The sequence below is a fragment of the Pseudopipra pipra genome, chromosome 20 (genome assembly GCF_036250125.1).
Source record: "Pseudopipra pipra isolate bDixPip1 chromosome 20, bDixPip1.hap1, whole genome shotgun sequence".
NCBI classification, from domain to species: Eukaryota; Metazoa; Chordata; class Aves; order Passeriformes; family Pipridae; genus Pseudopipra; species Pseudopipra pipra.
In genome coordinates, this window is record NC_087568.1 from 10,951,228 (window position 1) to 10,977,501 (window position 26,274).

The window sequence follows — 26,274 nt, forward strand, 5'->3', positions numbered from 1 at the left end:
TTGCCCAGCCTAGCACAGTTTCCTTGGCACTGCCAGTCCTGCTGGGCTGCTCTCTCAACAGCCCTGGGAGGCAAGAGATGGAGAGCCATGGTGGGCATCTAACTCTGAGGAGAGGGATGACATCATCTGTATCCTGCCCTGTGCAAGATGTGCAATATTTTTGTAGTATGTGACAGATGATCATCTCCAAAGACACTGTCAGCTGTCTTTAAAAGTATTTACTGGCCTATCTCAGCAGAAAATCACAAGTGGAAGTTGATTTAAGAGTTGCCAACTCTGGCTCAGGGTTTATTTTATATTCAAGTTACACAGCCCAGCTTTGTCAAACTCCAAATCCAGAACGGGTTCCAGCTCCAGACACTTGAGTGTTTTATTTAGATCAGCAAAGCCCAGCCCAGCTCAGCTGGAGGAACTCAGCAGCCCTTTCAGTCCCTGCAGCACCAGTCAGTGCTGCACTTCCCAGCCCTCTCCCCAGTGCCTCCAGGGCTCTCCCATAGCCTAGAACTGCTCTGTGCAGTGCAGGCTTCTGCAATTCCCTCTCCTCTGTGCTGCAACACCCCACCTTGGACTTGGGGCTTAAGGAAAGAATCAAAGGCATCTGGGCTGAAGAATGGTCAGATCATAAAGTGGAAGCATGGTGATCCTAACCCACGGTGTTATCCCATTAACCCCTCTGCAAACTGGTCCCAAAAGCCTTCTGAAGGAGCAGCGTCTCTGCTGCATCTCTGCTGGTGGAGATAAGGTTGTGTGACCCGAGAGCCCGGGGAACAGGGCTCTGCCTCCTGCTCCCAGGCAGCCATCCTTGGCTTTGTTAGAGTGAGGCTCAGCTTTCCAAGCCCGAATGTGAGCAACAGGGGAGAGGGGATGAAGGCCTTCACCCAGAGAAACCTCTTCCCACCCAGAGGAATATCTTCCCAGCCCAGAGGTCTGAGCTGCCACATGGACAACTCCCACAGCCAAACAGCAGATCCCTCTCTGCTCTGCACAGACACATCTTTGGCAGTGTAAGCACAAGGTCTGGGGACAGGCTGTAGGAAATGCTGTCAGACTGCTGGAACTGACCCCATGGGATCTGGGAGCGGGAGATATCCCTTGTCCAGGTTCAGCAGAGCCCCTGGCTGGCTGGGGCCTGAATGAGCTGGGATTGGTGTTTCCCATTCCTGGGAGTGCAGTCGAGCAGGAAAAGGCTCCTGTTTGCTATAGGAAGGCAGCACCACAGCTGGTCTGGGTGGCAAAGCATTTGGGGAAGATGCCAGTCTTGCCATTGCAGCATCCTTCCAGCCAGTCCTCGTTCACTGGGAAAACACAAAGGAGCAGGATGAGTCCTGGCCCATACAAATGTGGTTACTGAGAGTTTTCATGGCTGGAATTTAACTCTGGACAAAACCCAGTGCAAGCCTGTCACTCCTGAGAGTATGAGCCTGAGACAATATGGGAGAGGCCTTGTACTCCCAGTCCCTCCCTGCAGCAGACTCCAAAAGCCTGTCCCAGGACAACCTGTAGCAGGACTGGAGAGCTACCTTCAGAGAGGATATCCAGCACATCTCCCTTGCTGAACTCCAGGTCTCCTGGTCCCTGTGCCAGGTAAGAGTGTTGAGCCAGCATCCGGTACAGAACAGGTCTGCCTGAGTGGGAGTCTGAGTCCTGCAGGAAAAGCCAGCATGGAGATTGCAAGGCAAAGCAGAGACTGGAGCCCAGCACAGCAGAGACACTTGTCACAGCCCCTGTACCTGGCAGTAGAGTGTCACCCTGCCATCTGTCAGCTGCTGCCACATCTTCCCCAAATCCTCCTCTCCCAAGACTGTCCCCAGCTCCGTGCCATCCAGGCGCCTGTAGCTGCAAGAGTTTGTTAATGCGGCACAAATCATCTCATTTAAATCCAGCCTTTGAGAAAAGCCCAGCCCTCTGCCACCCTCAGCCTTCACAGTCCCCTTTGCAGGCCAGCTCTGAGCTTGTCACCTTGCACAGTGACATGGGGCCACCCCACATGCTCAGCAGAAATGGCACTGTGGGGAGTGACACTGTCACCTCCTCACACACTGACTTGAGGGCAAGATCCTAAACTCTCCTGGCTCCATTGACTGTGTCCCAGGGGTGTCACAGTCAGGGAGATTTCACTCCAGGACCTGACTCCCAGATTGCTCTGCACTGATCCCAGTTACTGCAAAGGCTGAGCCGAGCAGGAGAAAATCCGATATACAGCAACTGCATCTACACAGTTTTTCCTTCTGTCCCCCCTTTCTCTTGACATGTACTGTTTTCTGGGAAAGATCCTTTTGGGCATACAAAGCCCATATATCACAGAGTCATAGAATGGTTTGGGTTGGAAGGGACCTTAAAGACCATTCACTTCCAACCCCCCTGCCATGGGCAGGGAATCTTTCACTATCCCAGGTTGCTCCAAGCCCCATCCAACCTGGCCTTGGACACTTCCAGGGCTGAGGAGTTCACAGCTTTTCTGGGCAACCTGTGCCAGGACCTCACCACCCTTATAGTAAAGAATTTATTCCTAATATCTAATCTAACCCTGCCCTCCTTCATCTTAAGGCCATTCCCCCCCTGTCCTGTCCATCGAGGCCCTTGTCCAAAGTCCCTTTCCAGCTCTCTTGGAGCCCCTTTATGTCCTGGAAGGGGGCTTACAGCAGGAACAGTGTGTTATCCTCCATGGAGCAAGAGCCATGGTAAGGTTTGCGTGCAAGGCAGACTGTGCTCACACCTTTGCTGGATCCCTGCTGGAATGCCTCAGCCCTGGATAAATGTCCCCGGGAGACCAGACACAGCGTGGCTGTGTCCTCAGGGGGATGGGTGCCTGCTGCCCCATCTCTGTCTCACACCCCCAGTACCTTGGGGTGCCCCGTTGTGCCTGCTGCCCCACCTCTCACCCCCCCATACCTCAGGGTGCCCCGCTGTGCCTGCTGCCCGAAGTGCTCCCGCAGCAGTGCCCGCAGGGCCGGCAGGGCCGGTGCCTCGCCCGCCCGCAGCACCACCGAGCACTCGCAGCACACTCGCAGCACCACCGGCCTGGCTGAGCCCGGGGAGGCCTCTCCGTGGCTCTGGGGGATCTGCTGGGAGATGTGGCACTGTAGTCAGGCTGGTCAGTCAGACTGCAGAATCACAGAATGTCCTGAGCTGGAAGGACCCACAAGGACAATCCAGTCCAACCCCTGGCCCTGCACAGACACCCCAACAATCCCACCCTGTCCCTCAGAGCGTTGTCCAAATGCTCCTGGAGCTCTGAAAGCCTTGGGGCCGTGCCCACTGCCCTGGGGAGCCTGTTCAGTGTCCAACCACCCTCTGGAAGAGCCTGGACTGACTGAAGTCCATGGACTAAGAAGAACCTCGACTGACTATGTCGGCTCTCATATCCAAGAGGTGACACAGACACAACCTCTCGTCTCTGTGCTGCCATGTCATGGTAGAGCATCATTAAAAGGCAGATCTGAATTTCAGAGGGGTAACTATGGATTCAAAGCCTGGAATCAAATGTTCCTCCAATGACTCAGGAAACCTGTTTCTGGGTCTGATTGCACAGGTATCTCCCAACCCAAAAATTATATGAGTAGGATCCAAATTCCTCCAGTCAGCTGGAGAGAAGCAGCCACATTCCCACTTTGTGCTGCCTTCTGGCTGAAGTACAGCTGACAAAGCTACTCCAAATGCCCTTCAAAGAGGGGTGGCAGAGCTGACCTGCAGCTGGGGGACAGAGGTTCTGCCCCCAGGTGGACAGAGGAGCAATTCCAGGGCCATCACACACAGAAGTTGGCAATGACATGGAGGTGCCTCAGAGAACATCATCCCAGAATGCAAATATGAATGAACTGTGGTACCCAGACTGAGGTGGGACAGAGAATGGCACACGGCAGAAGGGGGAAGAGACAGCAGGGAGTTCAAAGACAGCTCTCCCTTGCAAAGAGTGTGTATGACAACAGCAGTGTGTCTGGGGCTCTTGGCACCTTGGAGGGTGGCAACAGGTCAGTGCCTTGTAAACCTCAGCCCTGGACTGCCTCACAAAGTAGGATGGTCACAAACTTGGGAGTGGAGGAGCAAAAACCACATGGGAGCCTCTCTTTCGAATGAGAAAGAGGTCAGAGGAAGGACATTTTTTCCATGATTTTGGAGCAGCTCAGGAATTTTGGAGGGTCTGGCCAGGAATCTTGCCCTGTTTGCAGCCGTAGTATCTTGAGGCTGTACCAGCTTCCGCTGGTGGAGCACCTCACCTTGGAGTCCATCTGGGCACCGGCATCAATGGCAAAGGCATTTTCTCCCCCAGGAGGCTCTGCAGAACAGAACAAGAGCAGAGGAACAGCCCTGCAGTCAGCAGAGGCTGCTGGAAGCTTCAGCACACAGACAGGGGATCCTCAGCCTCCCCATGACCCCCTGAAGGGTGGGTTTGGGCACAGTTTCACCCACTGAGGTGGCCCAGGGACTACCTGGCTTCTGCTTCACATGCAGGCGGCTGGGAGGCACCTGGGCAGGAGGAAGGGGGATCCCATTGCTGATCTTCTGCAACAGAACAACACCAGAGAGGAGTGAGAAGACACTGGAGCCTGGACAAGGTTGATGCGTGACGGCTGCAGCCAGTTACAATTTGTGGGTGTAACCCCAGGGAGACCAGTTCACTAAATGGTTGGATGATGTGGATCACTCAGGCTCTTGTGGGCAGCAGGAGTGAGGAGAGGTTTGTGGGACACTTCCTTGGCCGCCTGGCCCTGCCTGGGTTGGTGCTGGAGCATGGGGAGGCTGCTCACACTGTGCTGAGGGCTCTCCCCAGCTTGGGCTGGTTCACAGTGAGTCATCCATGGAGCAAATGCCCAAGAGTGTGCTATGCTCAGGGATTCACTTGGAGGGGAAAAAATAATAGTAAAAAAACCCATAGCAACATCTGAACAACAACGTGTTTCAAAAATCCCTCACAGGAAACAGGGGTCTGAATCGCACCTTTCCACCCTGGGTTCAGACGGAAAACGATTGGGATAATGTGTGGATGTGCCTGTGGTGGAGATGGGAGATGAAGTTTTCCAAAGTCAAAGGTGAGGTGCATGATCTCAGGGCAGAAAGCAGGGCTTGCTTAAGGCATTCCTGTCCCACCGCAGGAGATTCACCTGCTCCCACTGTGCTGGTGAACTGGAACATGTGAGCACTCACCACCCTCTTCCCTGCTGCCTCTGGTGGCTGTAGCCATCTTGGGAGCAGGCTGGATAAACCTGTGCCTCAGGCCCTCAAATTCCTCAGCCTATTCCAGTGGCTCAACTAATTACAGTGGGGCAGGAGAGCTGGGGCAGCTCCTTTTGTGTGTTCTGTCAGCCCATGGCAGGTAAGGGAGAACAACACCTAGACCAGGTTGTGATACAAGCTTGGCTACATGTCCAAGCCCACAGATTTTGCTGTAAAGAGATCCAGTGCACTAAAAAAAAAAAAAAAAAAAAAAAGTCCCTTGCTCTTGACTGTTCTGTTTTTCTTGTTTAAGAAAACTTGGTCGTCAGTCAAGGGTCTCAGTGCTTCACACCCTACGTTTTTCTTACACAGTTGTTCTATCCTGTGATTATCTTACAAATAAATGTCCCAAATGCATCTCTTGGTCCCCCCCCTCACCCCTACTGCAAGGTTGCCAGCTCACCCATTTATCCATCCTTGAGACAGGCTCCAGGAGAGAGCTTGGGATGTGCAGCTTCTGTGGGACACAGAGCAGAGCAAAGTGAAACAGGAGCTGCTGCTGTGGCAGCCACAGCCCCAACCCCCCCCAGTCCCTGTCACTGCCTGTCCCCCTACAGCCACACAAATGTGCCTGGGGGGCCTGGGGTGACACACAGCCCCCCATGTGCCTTGTGCTCAGACACTGCTGAACAAAATCCAAGGGTCCTTTTGCGCCTTTCCCACTGTTGATGGAGTGGCTGTAACACATCAGACACTCACCAATCCACAGCCCCTGCTCCCAGGACAGATGCTTAGGCAGAGCATCTGTCCTGGAGCCAAGGACACCCAGGGACACCAGTCCAGCAGCATATCTGTGTCTTCTGACAATCGCTGCTATTAATTTCAACTGATCATTGTGAGTAATTGTTTGCTTACAATGCTTTTTTTTCAGTCCAGAGTCTATTATTTTACTTTTCTTGACTTTGAATTTCACCTGACACTTCACTGAGTGGTCAACCAGCACATCCAAATACTTGTATGACTCTTCACTCTTAGCTGCAGATGCCTCAGGCTCTGCTGAATGGTTTGATTGTCTGTCATGGAACATGGCCAGCTTAAGAAGCACCATATTACTACACCTGTTACTGTAGCACTTAGGAATTTGCTAAAAGTTTATGTCACAGCAGATTCACTGTGGGTACATAATTACTTTGGAAAAAAAAAAAAGAAAAAAACCAACCCTGTTCATTTATACCCACTATTTATTCTGTATTTTAACCTGTTACCAGTCCTCAGAACGCTGCGTCCCTTGCTCAGGCACCTCACTGATTTACAGTAGTCTTGTGAAGAATCTTTTGACTGTTTTGGAAAGACAGGCAGGTAATACATTCACTGGCTGAACCTAATCCAGGTATGCAATGGCTCTTTCAAAGAACTGAAGTAGACATGTGAGAAAAGGCTTCTGCCAACAAAAGATTTTTCATGTTGTTGTGTTTATCTATTTCTATTCAGTCTGTTTACCCTACAGTTCCCCAGTCTGCAGGAAGATGTCAGATTTTCTGGGCTTTAATTCCTTAGTTCTTTTCTAGAGCCCTTTATAAAACCTGCATAGCTGAAACCCTCCCCAAACCGCCCCAAAGTTAATTTAACAGAGGCATCAGAGTAAAGAATGACCCATCTCCTCAGCTCCCTTAGAGCTCTCAGGCGACAAAAACTGCTCTAGTTGGTGGTCCTTGGTGAGGTCTGATGTCCCACATGATTCAGCAGTAGGATCCTGGATGATGGAGAGCACAAGAGCCCAAAAGGTGCCCACATGGAACTGCAGAGGTGAATGGCAGAGGCTGGTGGGAGCCAAGTGTCAGGAAATCTCTGGTATGTGGAAATGAGCTCCTTAACTCACCTCCTGCTCTGCAGGGCTGCAGGTGACCCCGAGGGCTGTGCTCAGAGGGCCGTGGGCTCTGCTGGGGGCTGGGCTGTGCAGCCCCCTGTTCTCTCACCTGTCCATCGTGGATGGCTGTGGCCCAGCCCTCTGCTCCCCTGCTCAGCACAAACACCAAACTGCCGCCCTTCACCACCGGCTCCTCCGACTGCTCGGGGCAATACTGGGACAGGACTCGATGGTATCCTGCCTCACTGTCCCTGTGGAGAAAGAGTGGGAGCACCCTTACTAACCCCAGAGTGCTGGTCCAGAACACTGCACCAATCCCAACTGCCATGTGCCAGAAGTTTCAGGGGTTGGGAAATCAGGATTTCCATTGCTACGCTTTGGTCCAACTGTGAACAAAAGGAGCTTGGAAAACACTGATTTCCCAAATGTAGCTGCATTTTCATTGTACTGATAAACATTCTCCAGATCAAAACAATTGTTAAACTCAGGCCCGAAGTACTGCTGGTACAATATCACCAAAACAAATTACTTTCATGGGTTTTGAACCTGAATTTGGCTCAGCACAGCAGGGCTGGGAGTATTTGGAAGCCTTGTCCTGGGAACCAGGATGGGACAGCTGAGCATCCTCTGTCACAGACCTGGGCATGTCCCACAACCTGCTCTTTCATTCCTCAGCCATAGCATGATCCATGCCTGCCTCCCAAGACTGCTGAATCAACCCCTGCAAACTGCCCAGAGATTCTTGCATGAAAGATTCCAGGGACCCACAGTGTCCTTACATCCACACAAGTCTTTGCATGCTTGTCATTCACCCCACCCTTGGTGAGAAGTGGGTGTGGATCCCTCAGTCTTCACCCAAAGACACCAGAGAACAAAGCATGACTTTCTGAACAGAAACAGTGAGAGGAGAGTTAGACCAAGGTGGACAACACTCACCGCAGAGCATCAGCACTGGGTTCATAAAAGTCCTGTTTCTGTGGGAGAAACAACAGTACCTGTTTATAACAGTGCCTCGTCCAGCAGCAGTGCCACCTTATCTCCTGTCCCTCTGAACACCACACTGAGGTATTTTGTCTTTACTCTTGACCCCTTTTGTCACTCCACACCACCCAGACAGAAGTCTGCTGCTCCACACCTTAGCAGGATGTACCTTCTGTTTCTTCCCCTCCCTCTTTACCTCATCAGGAAGCAAGTAACAAAATCTCCTCCCTCTCCCTCGGTTCGAGGAACTCCTGTCACAGTGCAAAGCAGCCTCTCTGAGCTCATGCTCACAGATTTAATGAAGTGCTGGGCAAAGGCATGTTGAGCCCAGCAAAGTCTCCACTGCTGGTGAAGAGTCAAAAATGTATCTTCAAGGGGCTGGAGACTCCCATCACTGAGTCCCTTCCAGCTAGTACTGAGCCCACTGCTTGGCTCTGAACATCCCCACGGAGCCAGGCTGACAAGTGCGCTGGTTCTTTCAACAATACACTCTTCCCCTCATGTGTTAGGGACTGAGCCCCCGCCTGGAGCTCCATGACAGCTCCACTCCTCCTTTCACAGCTATGTCCTGCTCACCTGAGGCCTGAGAGGCTCAAAGCCAATGTACTCATCATTGGGAATGATGGACGAGATCACCTGTTGGAGGACAAAGTAACGAGTGAGTCCAGGCTGGATGAAGAGACTCCCAAACTTCATCCAAGATTATCTACTCAGACTCATTTCCTTCTGACATCCTAAGGTTAATAGAGCAATGTACACAGTGGAAAAGGTAGAGCTGGATTCCCAAATCAGACCACATTTTTTAAAGTCTTTTCAAGCTTTCTTTAAAAGCACATTGAACGAATTACTTTCCCTTTTCTTGATTCCTGTTAGAGCTCCTTGGCCTGTGACACTTCTGCTCACTGCACTGGTCACAGAAGGGATCAGAGAAATTCTCTGTTGGCTTGTGTTAAGGGATGTGACAAAGCATTTGTCTCCCAAGTGCCCACCTGTCACACTGGGAATGCAGGACTGAGCTGGAAAAATGTGCTCGTCTTCAAAACATCATTGTCAGCAAGAGGGGAACCATGGGTTCCCTGAGTACCTGCTTGGCCCTTTCAGACTTTAAAGTGACCAAAATTGGGAAGGGTTTTTAGTCCCAAAATGCATTTTTGATAGAAGAGGTGGCAATTCTAACGAATTTTGGCTTCTGTGTCCCAGGTGCCTGGACTGGCTGCAAGCACTGACCACCCTGCTCCGGGGTCACCCCCAGCACAGTGGCCAGTAGCACTGCACGCTGGAGTTGGCAGAGGTGGGATTTTAATCTGCTGCTGTTAATCTTAATGATTATGTGCCTGTTACCTTGGGTTTACCCAGGAAATCTTTGGAATCCAACTGTTCAACTTCCTTCTTCCGTGGTCTGAAAAGTTCCCCAAGAGGAACCTGCATGGGCTCTAAAAACAGGCGGTCCTAGGGCAGGGAAAGCAGATAAGGGAAAAGCCATCATCAATTGATATTAAATGAAACTTCAGAGCAGTGAAAAGCAAATCCAGCCTCCCCAGGTGTGCAAGAGCAGCTCCAGGAAGACATTGGGGCAAAAATTACGGCTATGAACTTGCCAAAGGCACTCAGGGTCAACAAGCACATGCAAACTGAGAGCTCAGCAGCCACTCCCCAGTGTGGAGTCAAGGGCTAACATGTCCATGGGATGGGTGGGAAGGGAGGCAGTGCAGGAAGGTTTATTGAACAATTTTCTAGACAGTTTTTTTATTTGACTTCAAATGTTTTCTCTGTTCAGCCACTGAGTAGCATGCTAATAGCAAATATAAATAATACGCTGTTGTAAAGTACAAATATGATGCTAAAGAGATGACTAGATTAAAAACAAAGTGATCATCTCTTGAAAAGTATGCAAATAAGGAAGTATGAAGGTAGCAAACTAATGAACTGCCCAGGAAGAGTTAAATCAGAGATCTGCAAATGTTTCCTGATCATAAAGGAGTCTAACAGGAAACTATTACTTAGAAGCAGCCCTAGAAACCCTTTCACACCCTCCTTAAGCTCTACATCAGATTGGCATTAATATCTGAGCTGCCACCTGAGGCAGCTGTTCCTGAGGCCAAAGGGACTGAAAGGAGTCAGCCACTGTCACCTGAAGGGAGACTCTCCAGATCTGCACTTGTAGGGGTTCTGCACTTAAAACACTGCACAAGGCAACTAAGTGCCTGAACAGGAGAGACCAGGAAGAAACTTCCACAGCCTGACAAGTCACCCCAGAAGTCTCCACTGTGGTGTTTCTGGGCCATGAAGCACCTGGGGGTGATGGAGTTCTTCGATTAGCACTGGTCTGGCAGAGCATCACCAGCAAAAGGCTGGGACTGGGTTAGCAGGTGGATAGACAAGAACATCCAAATGTACAAGGATCAGCACACTCCCATCTCACAGTTCTTTGCTGAAGCCCAAAGCACATACCCAGGAACTCAGAGGTGGTCTTACCTGCACCCGCTCAAGGGCCAGGTCCAAGATTGCTGTTCTTCTCTCAGGTCTCCACACAACAGCCTTCTCTAGGGTGACTCTGGCCTCCTGCCACTGCTGCAGGTGGCACTGCACTGCTGCAGTGCTGTACAGCACCTGGAGTGGGCACAGGGGGAGGGCTCAGAGGGCTGGGACCACGACACCCCCAACACGACCTACTGAACTCAGCCAAGAAATAGGGACCAGGCACTGAAACACCACAAAAACAGCAACGAGAAAGGTACTCTGAGCAGCACAGTTGAAAAAAACGTCATAATCAGAGTGGAAAAAGATAGAGGTGTGGGTGTGCTGGAGCTGCTGGCTCTGGTCAAAGCAAGGAGAGACATGGGGGCACCAGGAAAAGAGTCTGGTGCCACACAGTTTAAATATGATCCTTCCTGCATCTGAAAGGCCAGAAAGCTTTTCTTGTGTTTCCTTCTGCATGCAACTAGGTGATATTTTTTTGTAATTCTGACTGCCTGTCATTGCAAAATAACTGACACTATTTCATGTTGTAGTGGGCTGTGAATGTGCAAATTGTCACTTGTTACCCTTCAGCAGCATGTCAGTCTGTTCAGTGCTAAAGTGCAGGGTGTGGGAGTCTTGCAGACAAGGTGTTGGGGGCCTTGGTCTGTGTGCTGAATTAGGAGTGGGAGATCTCTCCTTGTCACTGGCCAGCAGTCAGTGTGTGGGAAACTTGCTGCGCTACAGGCAGAAGAGAGGCCCAGGAGCCACAGCTCGTTATTGTCTGTGATAAGGTTATCAGCCTGTGAGCTGCTCTGTGTGTCTGGCCGCAAGCCCTGCTCGGGACAGAGCTGCAGCCAACGGGATGTTTTTCTTCACTCCTTAATCATGACAGCGGGGACTGTTTGGGGGTGTGGGGGATGACAATCCTGAGCACGCACAAGAACTGCAGAGGTGCTCCCTCTTGGAGAGGCAAGGCAGCAGTTCTCACTCAGTCAGAAGTGTCACAGCCTTGCAAGAGGCAAATATTTCTGGATTTTCACAGCATACATGTATCTCCCACGAGAAGAGCGGCTGCAGCGTGAGAGGCCAGGCACGGGGAAAGTTGATGGCACAGTTCTGCTGGAGGATTATGTTTGTGTAGTTTGAAAAATGAGCTGCAGGTAGATGTAGGAGCCAGGTACAGTTAAATCAGGACGCTAATCCTGAGTCTGGAGGGCCAGCACGTGTCCTGGTGATGTCTGGAGTGAGGGACTGTGTGTTCACATCATGAAGGGCACAAGCCTGCCCTGGATGGCCTCAGGGCACTCCTGCAGCCCTGGCCCTTTCAAAGGGAACCTGTCACCTCTAAGTTAGCTCGGAGAAGGCAGCGCTGGCATTGAAACTGTTAAAACCAGGGGGGTTTGGGTAATCTCACAGATGCCAAGGAGAGCTTCTTCCTGCCAGGTATAAGGTGCATGAAAATTGCTGATATGCTTGACTGGAGTTACACAATAACTCCTCACTCCCACGGAATTAAGGAGTTAAATACTCTTTCCTGTATCTGCTTTTCAACCTCTATGTGTGGACTCAAGACAGAAGAAGACAGAATGAGCTCTCGCAGTAAAGGACAGTTTCTAGGAGTCTTTTACTTTCCAAATATTACAAATATTTACAATCAATTCAGACTTAGAGCTCTCTGAAACAGGATGGGGCAGGTTGACTCTGTGTAACAGTAAGAGCTGCAGGGCGAAGTGTCACAGAAGCAAACTCAGCCTGCAGCCCAGGGGGTAAGTCCAGGTACAGATGGAATATTAAGATCAGTTGCTGCAGTTGGAAAGTCAGGCTTTCATGCACCTGGATTTCCTAGACTCTGCATTATGACAAGTTTTGTTCTCATCTGTCTGTATTTTAACCTATTTCAGCTCTTAGAGTTGAGGAGTTCACCAAACTGACTGTAAATATTACACAGAATCCAGACTGGTTTGGCTTGGGAGGGACCTTAAAGCTCATCCAGTCCCACCCCCTGCCATGGGCAGGGACACCTTCCACTATCCCAGGATGCTCCAAACCCTGTCCAACCTGGCCTTGGACACTTCCAGGGATGGGGCAGCCACTACTTTTTTCCATGTATAGAGAAGATAAAAACCCTCAGTATACAAATTCTTGTGCACTTGCTCTGAACAATTTCATTTTCCAAACTGTGTAATTTTGCCAAAATCTCCAAAGATGACATTGTTTTATGACTTTTATGATTAAGTTACTTAAACAAAAAGTGCAAGCAGAAATTTTTTACTGTTCTTAGGTATGGTCTTAAAAAACTCTTGGGTTAGTAATGCCTACTGCTGAATCCCCCAGCAGAAGGGCAGGATTGCTGAGACAAGCTGACTCTTACCTCCCAGGCATAGAGGATGTGCCTCAGCCCCAGCTGCTTGTAATCGATGAAGGGATTCTGTCTTAAGTGACTGAAGGCCATGTGATAATCAGAGAGAGCATCTTCAAACCTGCAGCGCAGAGGTGACAGAAGAAACTGAGGCTAAAAAGCTGAAGACTGTTTAAGGAGTTCAAAAATAAAGCAGATAATGTCTTCTGCTCTGTAAGCCTGGGTGGGGAGAGCTGCACCAGAGCTGTATCATCTTGTGACCAGTCCTCTCCCTGTTGGTAGACAGCACACAATGAACATGGTGTGTCTCTCCTCTGGGATTACCTGCACTGCTTTACTCACTGGGATGAACAGGAGGCTTTGATCCCTGGAACAGTCACAATTCCAAGGAGGAGAAAATGTAAAGAACAAAGACTAACCACTGCTGTGAGCTCCTTGCCCAGGCAGTGCTGTCCCAGCACGTGTCTGGGAGGAGTGAGGGCTGTGGGAATGCTGTGGGAACCCCACTGATGGTGAGCAGTGAGGGCATGGCCAGAGAAGTAAGAGCAGAAATTTAGAACAACTCCAAGGATAAGGAGGGAATTAGTCTGCATTTACACCAGCTACACGTCTGAAATCCAAACAGGTTCCCACTGAGGCTGCAGGTGGGGAAAGGAAGGGTCCAGGAAGGGCTGTGCAGTGGGTACCTGACCAAGGGCCAGGGAGCACAGACAGGAGAAGGTGCCCAGGTGAGTGGGGGGGTGGGAGCAGCATCTGGTGAGGGAAGGAGCCACGGGGTGCTGGTGGCCACCAGCTCTTTGGGCAGGAGGCAGGTCTGCCAGCTGTGCTGCCCCTGCAGTGTGTGTGTCCTTGGGGCACAATGCTCTGCTTCTTCTGGCTGTAGAGCAGCTCCAGTGAGCCAGACAGGGCTCCACCAGCCTGGACTGGGGCTCTGTGGGCAGAGGCACAGAGCCTGGAGCTGCCTGACAGCACAGCTGTGAGTGCAGAACTGCTCACTTTAACTCCCTCCCAGAAATTAGGGTCTGGAAAATACAGGGGAAATAACAGGAAAGAGAATAACTGAAGCTCAAAGGTAAGAAGAGATCTTCAAACCTGAAGAAAATACTTCACCCACTTCTCTGAGCAGGATGCCACTGTGATTTAACCACGGAAACAATGAGTAATCAATCCCATGACACTACTGGAGCAATCTCAATCTTTTATCAGCTGTCAGCAGAGAGTGGCAATCAGACACTGTGGGCAGACTACATTTTTAGGAAGGCCAGACTCATGTGTGTCATGTGAAGACACACCAAGCAGCCCAATTATATTTTTTTAATTCCTAAAGAAAATCTGAATGGCAACACAACAACCTGGCAGCCCCAGAAGTCTCTGTGTGTACAGGACAGCAACATCATGTGTTAGCCACCCCTGGGGCCCCAGAGTTGTGCAGCTCTTACCAGAGATAGGACTTGCTGTGACATGGTTTGCAAGGCCAAAGCAGACCCTGTGAACTATTTAAGATTGCTGGAAGAAGTGAATTTTAGAATCATAGATTATTTAGGTTTAGTAATAAAGCATGGCTGGAAGGAGAGAACTAAAGACTGCCCTGGCTGTGCACCTCACTCACATTTCCAGCTGCAGGTGGACCAACCCTCTCTGGAAGTAGCCCACAGCCAGGGAATTGTCCTTCGCCACGGTCTGATCGAAGGCCTGAGGAGGAAAACACAGGCACATCCCCAGGCTCAGCTGGGATCTCCCCTGTCCGTGCCTGGGCACACACACCCAGCCAGCCCTGCCCCAGCTGCCCTGGCAGAGGCAGTCCCTGTGTCCAGCTCCCAGGGGCCACACACGGCCACGAGACATCTTTCAGGTCTTGGCTCCCTACGAGCTGAGCCTCAGGTTTTTATCCCTCCTTGCTATGATGGACTGGACATTCATGAGCTACACTGGCCACCTGGCATCTTGTAATGGGAAGACTGTGTAGCCCGGAGCAGTTTGCTGGGACAGGGGGAGCAGTGGGACGGGTCAGGCTGGGGAAGGCTGCGTGAAGTACATGATGGGAGCACACGAAAGGGATGGAGCTGCAGGGCTGCACACAACGGCCTCTAAGTCAGTATTTCTGGTTCAATTCCATGTCTAAATACAGGCAAGCACTAGCAGAGCTGGTAGCAGCTCGTGGCTGCTGGTTCAGAGTAACTCTGAGCTGGGAAAGCTGTGTGTCATCCTGAGACACTGAGGAGGTGTCCTCCTTCCCTTATCACTGCAGAGACTGCATGGAGACAACAGCTCCTGAAACCCAGACTTCCCTGACACTGCCTGGACAGGGATAGCACTGCAGGATGAAGATATGCAGCAGGAGGTCAGAGAGTGACTGTGTCTCCTGATGGTGCCTGGTTTCCGTGACTCCAGAGCACACCTTACTGGCACTGTCTGCCTGACTGTGCTATAAATGAAATAACCAACAACCAACCATTGAGCTACACGGAAGTAGCTTCTTCCCAGGCAGTGCCCATTGATTGGGGCTGAAAAGTCTCTCTTGGGCATTCCTATGACATGCTCAGTGTGTCCCCAGTAGCAACTGCCCTGCCCGGGGCCCCACGGCTCTGCCGCAGCTCCTACAGCACAGACTTAGCTCCTCTTTCTGCTGTTTAAGGAAGGGCTTATCTGCACCTCCTTACTGGGCCCTGACAGACAGACACACAGACAGATGGATGTGCAGACATGCCAGGTGCTGTCACAAAAAGGCTTTTCCTCAGGGCAGCTGCTCTTGCTTCCCAAAGGCAGCAGTTTTCCAGCACAGCAGCTTCATTTTGTCAGTCTCCACTGCAAAGCAGCACATTTATTTTTTCAAAATACACCTATCTCATTTCTAAATCTGTGCCTATGTAACAGCTATTGGACACCTTCTGCCTGCTTTGATTTAAAGCTACAATGCAGTAGAGGTGTGGTTTTCACATTATAATGAGCTAAGCTCATCTAAAGCTGATTTAGCTTTAGTAAAACTTTAGGTACATTGCCAAATGTGGTTTCTAGTATCTAATTTAAGGTTTCTGTGTTCCTATTATCTCTTCACTTCCAAACCTATTCTGCAACACCTTGAAATTTCCCATTTACCTGGGTTTTCATAATACCTATAGAACCATGGAATCACAGAATCATTAAGGCTGGAAAAGACCTCAAAGCTCATCAAGTCCAACCATTAACCCAGCACCATGGACTCACAACTAATCCACATCCCCAAGTACCACAACCTCTTTAACTTCAATCTTTCTAAGTTTTCTACGATTCACTCTGCAAAATCTTTTTCTCAAACCTCAAACCCTCGCTGTCCACATTCCTGCCGGGCACGCAGGACATGGAATGCTGGATTAACTCGAGTTGCAGCATCGTCCCCTCAAAGATGGACCTGGGGGAGCCGCGCTGCCCATCGCTGTGACCGCCTGTCCCCCTGCCCGTGCCCTCCGACCCCTGGGATCCCTCGGCCCGGTCCCTCACCCTCAGAGCCGCCTCTGGCCGCCGGGCAAGCAGCTGCACGCAGCCCATGTTGAAGCAGATCCGCGCCGGAGGGTCGGGGATGGCGCCGAAGCTCTCCAGGGCCGCGTCCCAGTGCCCGCGGTCCGCCGCCCGCACCCCCTCGTGCCAGCGCCGCACCAGCTCCCGGTACGCCATGGACGGGGCTCACCCGGGGCTCACCTGAGCCTCCCGCACCTGAACCCCACCTGGGGCTCACCTGCCGGGCGGGGCGGGGACGGGCGGCCCCTCCGCCCCCTCCGCTCCTCCCCCGGGCGGCGGAGCCCGCCCGTGCCCGGGGACACGGACACGGAGGGGAAAAGGACACGGGGATGGGACACGGACCCCTTGTGGGGACACGGATCGCATGGGGGCACAGGGACCCGGGGAGTGGTCACGGACCCTGGGAAGGGAAACGGACCCAGGGATGGGACACGGACCCCGGGAGGGGACACAGAACCTCGTGAAGGAAAACGGCCCCCGGAATGAGTCATGGACTCCAGGAGGAGACACAGAACCCCGGGAAGGGACACCGACTCTGGGAGGGACACACGGACCCCGGGAGAGGACACGGACACAGGGATGGGACACGGACTCCAGGAGGGGACGCGGACACAGGGATGGGACACGGACACAGGGATGGGACACGGACCCCGCGAGCCGTCGGGGTAGAGCGGCGAGGGCGGCGGCTACACCTGAGCGGGCAGCGGTGGGATGCTGCTCGCTGAGGGCAGCGGAGGGCACCTGAAGAGCCAGCAGAAGCGATCCTGGCCCGTGTCCCCGCCCTGCCGCGGCCAGAGCGCCGGTTTGGGGCTGTTTAGACTAAACGTTACGGCCACATAGCTGTGCGCGTCAACTACAGTAAGCACGGTAGGCGCTCAGGTAAATACGGTAGCTCCCCTGCCCCGCCCCTCGCCCTCGCGCTGCCGCGGGCGACAGCGCCCCCTGCCGGCGCTTCACATCGGCGCCTCCGGAAAAGGAGACCGGTGGGGACGCGAGGGCTGCGCGCGGGGAGTTCCGGGGCCGCTCGGGTTTCCCGCGCGGAGCGGGGGAGCGGGGAAGGGTTTGAGCGGCGGCCCGTTGGCTGAGGGCGCTTCCGGGCGGCGCAGGTGAGTCCCGGGGCGGCCTCGGCAGGGCCCGGGCAGGGCCGGGCCGGGCACCGCGCTGAGAGCGGGGAAGCGGGGGAGCGGCCCCGCACGGGGAGCCTCGCACGGGGCTACGCCGGGGGTTTCGCTCGACTAAAGCCTCCAAGTGTCCCTGGCCCTCCCGGGGCCGTGCCGGGGTCGGAGGGGGCTGGGAGGGAGCAGGGAGCCCGTGTGTGCAGAATCACAGTTACAGTAGTTAATTACACACCTTGCAGCCCCAGAGCGGCCTGGCAGGTCACAGTGAGTTAGTGACAGATGTCAGGGGAGCCAAAGGAATCCCCGCTGTCCTGTGAGTGGGGGCTTTCAGACAGCTCAGATTTAGACAAATGGGTTGAGCTCCCCGTCGCCAATTTTTAAATGTTGTGGAAAACGGGAAAGTAAAGTCAGAATCACAGAATCGGCAAGGTTGGAAAAGACCTCTGAGGCCATCGAGTCCAATCTGTGACCCAGCACCACCTTGTCACCCAGACCATGGCACTGAAGCCACCTCCAGTCTGTCCTTAAACACCTCCAGGGACGGGGACTCCACCACCTCCCTGGGCAGCCCATTCCAATGTCTCATCACTCTCTCTGGAAAGTCCAACCTAAACCTCCCCTGGTGCAGCTCAAGACTGTGCCCTCTTGTCCTTGAGGGGCTGGAAATCCACACCTGGAAAGATAATGTGTTTTAGGAAAATACAGTTTGTTGACCTTATGTCAGTAGCAGGAATAAAATAAAATGAGCAGGTGAAGCCTTGTAAATAATTAGATGCTGCAAATACAACAAATGTAGAGATTAAAAGCTGAACAACATGTGCTTGGCAAAGAGATTCCCCCAGTGTTCCTTCTTGAGAGGGGTTTGCAGCATCTGGCTGAGTCAGATGATGACACACTTAGTGTCACATACTTGGAATTTTCTGAGGAATTGTACTCTAATGTGACCTGACAGTTTAATTAAATAAAGGTGGTGTGGCAAGGTGAAGTTAGATATTACCTTAAGAGCAAATCCCACATAATTTGTTAATTGTGAACCATAAATGAGTGGGATTCAGCTCCTTCACTTCCCAGATCCATGTTCAGGTGGGGCCTGAGCCCAGAGCAGGTTTGTCACTTCTGCTGACACAGAGGCAGGTGGGCAGTGAGAGATGTTCATGCTGTGCCTGGGTGGTTCCAAGTGGCAGAAGGATCTTGGTGCCACATAAAGTCTCCAGCCCGCAACAGCTTCCACCACAGACAGAGGGGACTGGCAGGGTGGACGTGCACCAGTGACACAGTTGGAAGTTCACTGTTGTGTGTTTTTTCTTCTTCTAGAGAAAATGGAGCTACAGTGATCATGTGTGTGCATGTGGTTGTTAGATCAGGCTGCCAGAGCATCTCCAGTTACAGGAGCTCTCCAGTGAGATAGGAAAATACTGGAGAGCTCAGAGGAGGCCACAAAAATGCTCCAGTTCTGGAAAACAAACCCTTAATGAGCTCAGTTTATTCAGGCACATCCAAGAGAAGGGAGTTCAGGAGTGACTCAGCCACTCTGGAAATCTATGCCTATGGGAAAGTTATCCCAGAGCTGGGTCCTGTCAGCCTTTCCAACAGTGGGATCCAGTAACTGAGAGGCAAAGCTGCACAAATTCTTTTAAATGTGACCCAATTTCCCAGCAGTGCTGGTGGTTCATTACAGGAATAGTTCAGGGGGAGGTTAAAGGCCTGTCAGTGTCTGGGGCTCTTCAGCTCAACCATAACAGTGTTGAGGATGTTTAAAGCAGAACCTTGGGCAAGTCCCTGGGGCCAGGCTGGGCCAGGGCTCTGGGGAACTCGGGGGGGATCCTCACTGAGGCACCTCCTGGGCTCTGCTTGGGCTGCTGGGCTGCAGGAATAGCAGGGGAGTATTTTTGATGTTGCTGAAGGGCTGGTGGTCTAAAGACAGGTTTAAGCAATCTCAGGCTTTTGGATGAAGCTCTTCAGGGGGGAATTCCACAGGCTGTTCTTCCAGAGGAAAGTGAGATTAAGGAGTGTTTCTTCTCCACTGTTTAAATCAGAGGTTGGGCACAGCAGAGAGCTGTGCTACCCCAGTGCAGGGAATCCCCTCCCACATTTATTCTCTTTTCCCCATGTCTTTGCAGTTGATCCAGGTGGGAGATCAGGAAGGGATTCCCAGCAATGGCTGCTTTTTAAGTCACATACAAGTGTTTCATGCTTAGCAAAAGCAGAGTTTTCCTGATGGGACATTCTGCTGGTTCTTGTAAAGGGATTTTGGGAGTTTGTCTCAAACTTGGAATGGTTTGAGTGGGAAGGACCTTTAAAGCCCATCTGTTCTAACCCTCTGCAGTGAGCAAGGACATCTCCAGCTGGATCAGGCTCCATGTACTTCAGTAGGACAAGGGTGCTTTGAGGGCAGGAGGATTTATAAAAGGTGTTGGATGACAGGGTCAGGTAGAGGATCCACTGACTCACTCTGAAATTATTACTTTTTGGTTAAAATAAATCAATAAATCTCCCTGTGCTCCCATGGGCAGTGAAACTGCCTGTTACACAGCACTGTGCACTTTGGTGCTCTCTGAGGGCTTGCTGCCTCCCTGGTTTTAGATGGAAACAGGCACCTGCCCGTGGCTGGGGGCAGCCTTTTGGCACAGCCATCACTGATAGCCAGGACTTCTGATATCATGGTTTTTCTCATGGTATCTGCAAGCAATAGAGCAGGAATAATCAAATTTTAGCATGTGGAGCAGAGCCAGCAAAATGCATCTTCTGGAATGTAAATGCTCCTTCAGAAAAGCTGTCTGGAGTTTTTAAGGCAGAAGTGCTCTCTGGGAGAAATCCTGACACTCCCCTGCACAGTTTTGGGGTGGTGACAGTTCAGCAGTTGCATGAAACTTCTCATCTTTCTTTGTGGTGTTGAACATGCTGCTCATCTGAAACCACATCAGATCAGTGCCTGGGGCACATGCAAAGGGTCGGGGCTCAACTGGACACTACAAATTGCTCCTTTCCATGGCAAACACGAATTGGCAGAGCTGGAACAAGGGTAATTCCTGTTGTTCTCCAAAGGCAGCTTGGAGAGAGGTGAGGGCCAGCAGGGAGTGGGCCCTGTGTTGTGAGTTCTCAGCCCCGTGGTGGGACAGCTGGGGTCCTCATGCACAGGGAGATCCCAGTTCACAGAGGGTCAGGTCTGTGCACTCAGACAACCAAAGTAGTTGCTCCTGTGAATAAATAATTTATCCAAACATGCACTAAATAACTTGCTGATGTGTGATATAGCCTGGGAGGAGAGGGAATGAAGGGGCACAGCCACCTCTGGGCTAATGACAGAGACATTTTGTTGGAATTGAGGGTGTCCTTCTGAACCAAGTTTTAATAATTTGATTGAAAAGCTAATTACTGGGTTCGTATGTATAATATGCCTCTAGGTAAAAATTTTTTTGTAGCTCTCTGAGGATTCATGGTGCTTTGGCAGCCTCCTCAGCAGCTCCCTTGGTAACCAGGGACACTGGCTGGCCACAGAGGAACTGAGCAGTGTGTGAGGAACAGAAATACATGAACAGAAACAGGGCATGTGCTGGGGGCTGAACATCCTGCTGGTCCACATTTTCACCTCTTAATTGAATGAATGTGTAATCAATTGAGTGTTGGAGGAACTATGGTAGATGTCAGTGATAAAAGTCTGAAAAAATCTTGCAGAAAAATGAAACAGGGGAGTCCGTATATGTGGGATGTCAGAACTCTGGAAGGCTGTTTTCCCAGAGGATAAAAGTCTTCATTCTTTTGGAATCCATGTGGAGGTTTAGTTGCACTGTGACCAAATGGCTTAACTTGGGCTTGGAAGGTGAGAGTCTTGTCCAGGTGTTTTAGCTCAGGAGTAGGGAGTCCTTTTCCAGCTGTTCTCACTGCCTGCTGGGTGATTCAGGGCAAATAGTGCTTGGTGGACTGCAGGTCAAAATCAAGCAATAAACCCTGCTTCTGTCATTTACAGCTTATTTAGTCTCAGCGTTGCCACTCACTTGGGCTGTTGCTCTGGGCACAGCCCGTGGTGCTGGCTCTAAGGAGGGATAGGCCTGTTTGAGGGTTGAGGCAATTGCTACTGCCAAAGACATTTCTATAGCAGAAAAAACTCGTGTTGCTAACTTTTACAGAATAATCCTCCTTGCAGTGTCTTCTCCAAGGAGTAGGTGGCCCGATGAAGCTAAAGAAAGATGAAGTGTTTTGGAATCTGATCAGACCAGGAACAGTTAAAAATTCTTCAACTTCTGTCTGATCACCTGTAAAAGCTGAGAGTCCTGTTCCTTCACTGACCAATATCCCACTGGACAAGGTTGTGTATTCCCTGTACTTACCACATTGTGGATCTTGAAGAAGGAAGTTGCCAATGAAGAAAAAGTATATATAAATAATGGAAGAATTAAGCAAAGGAATAAAGTTCTGATTTATATTGTATAAACATTTGAACAGTAACAGCACTGGAACCAGTTTTAAACTGCCCTATCAGGAGTGGTTGGTGTTGGTGTCCTGGTCAGGAGCTGCTGTTCCTGCAGCCTTACCTGCCCTTACTCCTGGTAGTACTGACATAAAAAGTGCGTCAAAGCCTGTTTTTTCTGTCGTAGTGGAGCAGTCAGATTGTCTGCCCAGTACTTCAGTCCCTCCAAGTCTGTCTGTGAGAACAGGAGAGACTCGGGCTCTACATGGATTTCATGCATTTCAATAATTTCCTCTTTATTACATCTCCAGCTCTGCCAAGGATACAGTCACACTTCTTGTTAGGTCTAAACGTGTGGCTGCTGTCATTTTAGACTCCTTTGATTAATATAAAACTTTTTTTTCCTCATTCCATGGCTATTGGTACCCACACAATGTGATTTATTCTTGGCTGTTGCTCATCTTGCCTTCAAAAACAGAATATCTTGCAAGGGCTCACCCTTAAAGCTCTGCACATAACTGCACTTCAGTTACTCATTTCGGAGGTTAGTTTGCTCTTGCATTTTTCTGCACTTTTTAATCTGTGCTGAAACTTCCTGTTCTATGGTTCAAAAGACACTTTCTGGTAATTTTTGATTTTCACAGGAATTCATTGAGCCTTGTTTGGGTTACATGTTCATGGAGGAAAAGTCTCATTTTCAAAATGGCCAGGACACTGTCTGTCCACTGCTAATCTTTGTAATGTTAAACTCGGCCTGAACCTCCTCAAGGAATAAGCTGTTGTGTCAGGAAAAGAGTTGGCTGGAACATGGCAGTGCTGTGAGGAGTGTTTGAACACGTGAGCACAGGAGGGGATCTGCACTGCTGGGAAATCCTGGCTATACCAAACTGCTCCATGTGGCTTTTCTTGGGTTATACAATTGCCTGTACATTTTTGGAAAATACTCCTTGGGAACTAAAAATCTGCCACTGTTACAAACTTAAGGGAGATGGGTTTGGGTGTTTGAGGAGGGCAGTGCAGCTGTGCTGGACAGGCCAAAGCTTCTGTGTCAGCCGGGGCAGGGCAGGTTTTGTCAGCCAAGAGTGTCACTGTCTGGGGCTTCTTTGTGAGCAGTAGTGGCCACTGGGTCAGTGGATGGAGGGAGGGGAGGTGTCCTGGTGGGGCTGTGTTTGTAGAGGTGGAGAACCTGTGTGACTCAGGACAACTGGTTCTGTGAATGGTTCATCACATTAGCACAGTGTTCTGCCTCGTCTTTAGTGACTCTTACCCACATAAAATCACAGAACAACTTGAGTTGGAAGAGACCCACAAAGACCATCCAGTCCAACTCCTGGCCCTGCACAGACACCCCAACAATCCCACCCTGTCCCTCAGAGTGTTGTCCAAACTCTCCTGGAGCTCTGGCAGCCTTGGGGCTGTGCCCACTGCCCTGGGGAGCCTGGTCAGTGCCAACCACCCTCTGGGGGAAGAACCTTTTCCTGAGATCCAACCTGACCCTGCCCTGACACAGCTCCAGCTGTTCCTTTCGGTCCTGTCCCTGGTCACAGAGAGCAGAGAGTTGTAGACTGCTCTGGGGTCTCCCTTCAAAGCACCTCATGATCTTAACTTTACTGTAAAGGTGTTTAGCAAGATGTAAAAAGTTTTCAAGTGTGTAAGACAGGTTCAAGGAAGCATTTGCTGCCTACCAGTCTGCCTTCTCAAGTTTGCACTGACCCAGGTGCTGGTTGGGGCCATGGGGCTGAGGGGTTGTGTGGTCAGGTGCACAAACAATGTGCTCAGAGGCCTCTTTGCTTCCCTGCAGCTCCGTGGTGGCAGTGGGATCCCCCAGGCATCCCTCAGCAGTTAACGCCTTCACCGTCCTTTGGGGTGAGTTTGCTGGTCTGGGGGCACACCCCACATCTGGTGGGATTGGGGCAGCACAGCTTCAGGAACTCCTGCCCCTTTCCAGTCTGTCTTGCAGGAGCTTGGGAAAGGATCGTTTTCACCTTGTGCTCCCAGCTTGGGTGTTGGGGACAGCTGAGAGTGTCCTTGGTGCAGGACAGAGCAGGAGGGAGGGGGCAGGAGCTGCACAGACTGCTCTGGCTGTTCTGAACCCACACTGAACTGCTGTGCTCTCATGGCATATCAATGGGTAGATCTTTAGGGGGAAGGAATGGTCCTATTCTGACAGTGTGATGTTGAGATTATTAAAATGAATGTCTATTCTGAGGATCAATGTGGAGTTTGTTTCTCAAAGTATTATGAACTTCCTTGGTTTGCACGATGGTTCACATAGATGGGTGAAAGGGAACTGGACTATAAACCAAGGAGTGCACAATAAACCAAGTGCCTGTCATACAAACATAACTAGTCCTGTTTCATCACTGTAGCTTGTGTGACCACTCTTAGGTGCAGACATCCTTCAAATAATCAATATTTTATGGTACAGTGGTGTATTAGGGAATAGATTTATGAAGATTCCATTTTGATTTGTGAACTTCCTTCGTGATATTCACTTATTTTTGTAAAGATTGATTTAACTACATTCTATGTTGAAAAGTTACCCAGAAGTTCCTTACAGATAAAGCGGATTGTGTAGAGCTCAGTTTAATTTAAAAAGTTGTAGTGGGTTAACTGTTGTCTGATTCAGTGTCATTTCTTCTCATGGAGTGGGAGAACTGTGAATTTTCCTATCTTTAGTACTGATATTCCTTGGTGATGATTTACATAATACAGGGCACTATGAAATGTCTGTGCAGGAGCAGTCTCCAGTTACTGTGTATCATCTGCTTTTCCCTTTTCAAATGGAAACAAGCTTGATGTTTAACGAGAAATTTCTGGAAAGGCTCATTTTGGGTTTTTCTGCTGTCCTGTGTGTGTGAAATGCAGCCACAGCCTCGTTAGAGGGCACTCTGGCCTCACCCACGGGGAGGCTGAGCAGCCACATTCCCAAACCAGCTCTCTGGGGAAAAATCCTGATGCAAATGTTCTTTACCCCCCAGAGCAGTGAGAGAAGCCCGAGCTGGATTGCCCTGGGTACTAATGATCCAAGGCAAGATTACCTGTGCTGTGGGCTGATTTCATGCTTGTGCTCTGTGTGGAACCTGGCAACAATCTATTAGAGAATTCACTGTAGTTTTCCAAAGGTGAATTAATTAGAGTAACTTGCTTTTCTTGTTGCCTTTACCCATAAACTGCCCTGATCTTAAATGTATATCCATTTTGGAATTTCTTTGGGTTGCTATCAAGTTCAAAAAAGTCAGTCTGTTATAAAAAATAAGTTGCTTCAGAAACTCTTGGGTTTTAATACCAGCCCTTATATCAGTTCCGTCTGTGCCTTTGACAAACAGCTTGTCATATCTCCTTTTACTTTCCTTCTGAAAAAAGAGGATAATGATTTTTAAGTTGGAATAATTAATCGAGTTTATAAATGTGCTTTGAAATCTGAAGTGTTTTAGAATTTTTTAAAAATATAATTAAAATATTGAACAAAGCAGGAGTCAGAGAAGTCAAATTTAAGACCACGATTATTGCTTAACTGCTTTGGTGGTGCTTCTGTTCTGGCAAGATTATAGAGCCAGATCATTTGCATTACTTTTGATTTCTTGATGTTTTTAGGTTTTTGTCCAAGCAGAAGCATTTTTCATATGCAGGAGTCAGATTGTCTGTAAACATAAACACAATCTTACCTTTGTCCAAACATACCTTGTTTTGCTTTCACAAAACCAAACCAAACTGGTGGGACCCGAAACAATTTCTGAGCAATTAGCACTGACTCATAGCCACACTGGGGAGGCTTGGCAAAACCCAGGGCATGTTTCCTAGGCTGGAGCCATCCCTACAGAGCATAAACCTCAGTTTAAGGTATGGCTTTATTCAGCCTCTGAGTTCCCCCTCTGTGAGAGCAGTTCAGGTATGAGCTGGGTTCTGTGTCACCGCTCCTTGGGGTGCTCGTGTGGCTCTCTAAGGTGGGAGAGGAGGCACAACGAGGGACCATGATGTGGCAGGGCCAGCCAGGGCCAGCTGACTGACCAGCTCCTTCCTGGGAAGGATTCCTTCCAGCTGGGACTGGCACATCTGCCTTGCCAGGGAGCTTTACTCCGAGATGCAGCTTTGTTATCCATGGGGTAAGGACAATAAACACTGATAATAGGAGGTTCTGTGCTCCAGCCAGGAGACAGCACTTTGCTTGGATTTCTGAATCACTCTGTAGGGCTTCCATGAACTCTGTTGGCCACGAGACTCCGTTCTCCACAATCAAAGCAGAATAATAAGAAAAAGTACTGGTCAGGCCATCTTTTTCCTCTCCTAGTTTTTAATCTCCTCTTGCACCTTCCCTTTCTGTCCCACTAGAACAGCTCCTTAGCTTTTTGGCAAAGAGGGGTTGCCTGCAGTAGAAGGAAAGCTGAGATGTTCCCGCTCCGAGGTTCTCCAGTGTCTGTCCCAGCTGGAG

The 26,274-nt window shown here is 50.4% G+C and overlaps 2 protein-coding genes across 13 annotated transcripts in view; one reads left to right on the forward strand and one right to left on the reverse strand.

Moving 5' to 3' along the window:
- Nucleotides 1-220: 220 nt before the first annotated feature.
- On the reverse strand, nucleotides 221-17,176 carry NOXA1 (NADPH oxidase activator 1). 4 transcript variants are annotated; one of them, XM_064677292.1, is made up of 15 exons: nucleotides 16,299-17,176; nucleotides 14,431-14,513; nucleotides 12,834-12,942; nucleotides 10,478-10,612; nucleotides 9,344-9,451; nucleotides 8,579-8,638; nucleotides 7,958-7,995; nucleotides 7,131-7,272; nucleotides 5,618-5,671; nucleotides 4,431-4,503; nucleotides 4,218-4,276; nucleotides 2,893-3,062; nucleotides 1,731-1,836; nucleotides 1,521-1,644; nucleotides 221-1,295 (listed from the first exon to the last, which is right to left on the reverse strand). In XM_064677292.1, exons 1-15 carry the CDS (start codon nucleotides 16,470-16,472, stop codon nucleotides 1,198-1,200), a joined length of 1,533 nt encoding a protein of 510 aa, XP_064533362.1. In that variant the 5' UTR covers nucleotides 16,473-17,176; the 3' UTR covers nucleotides 221-1,197. The 4 variants fall into 4 exon arrangements, with proteins under 4 accessions (XP_064533362.1, XP_064533361.1, XP_064533364.1 ...); XM_064677291.1 differs by having other exon boundaries at nucleotides 2,893-3,065; XM_064677294.1 differs by lacking the exon at nucleotides 14,431-14,513 and having other exon boundaries at nucleotides 222-1,295; nucleotides 2,893-3,065; nucleotides 16,299-16,408.
- A 121-nt stretch (nucleotides 17,177-17,297) lies between these two features.
- Nucleotides 17,298-26,274, forward strand: part of EXD3 (exonuclease 3'-5' domain containing 3) — a 294,208-nt gene continuing 285,231 nt past the window's right edge. For 7 of the 9 annotated variants that reach the window (XM_064677280.1, XM_064677275.1, XM_064677281.1 and 4 more), the window contains exons 1-2: nucleotides 17,330-17,422; nucleotides 23,644-23,708. The gene's annotated coding sequence lies outside the window, so the exon portion shown is untranslated. Of the gene's footprint in view, nucleotides 17,423-23,342; nucleotides 23,709-26,274 lie in introns of those variants that run through there. The other 2 variants (XM_064677279.1, XM_064677276.1) reach the window with 2 other exon arrangements.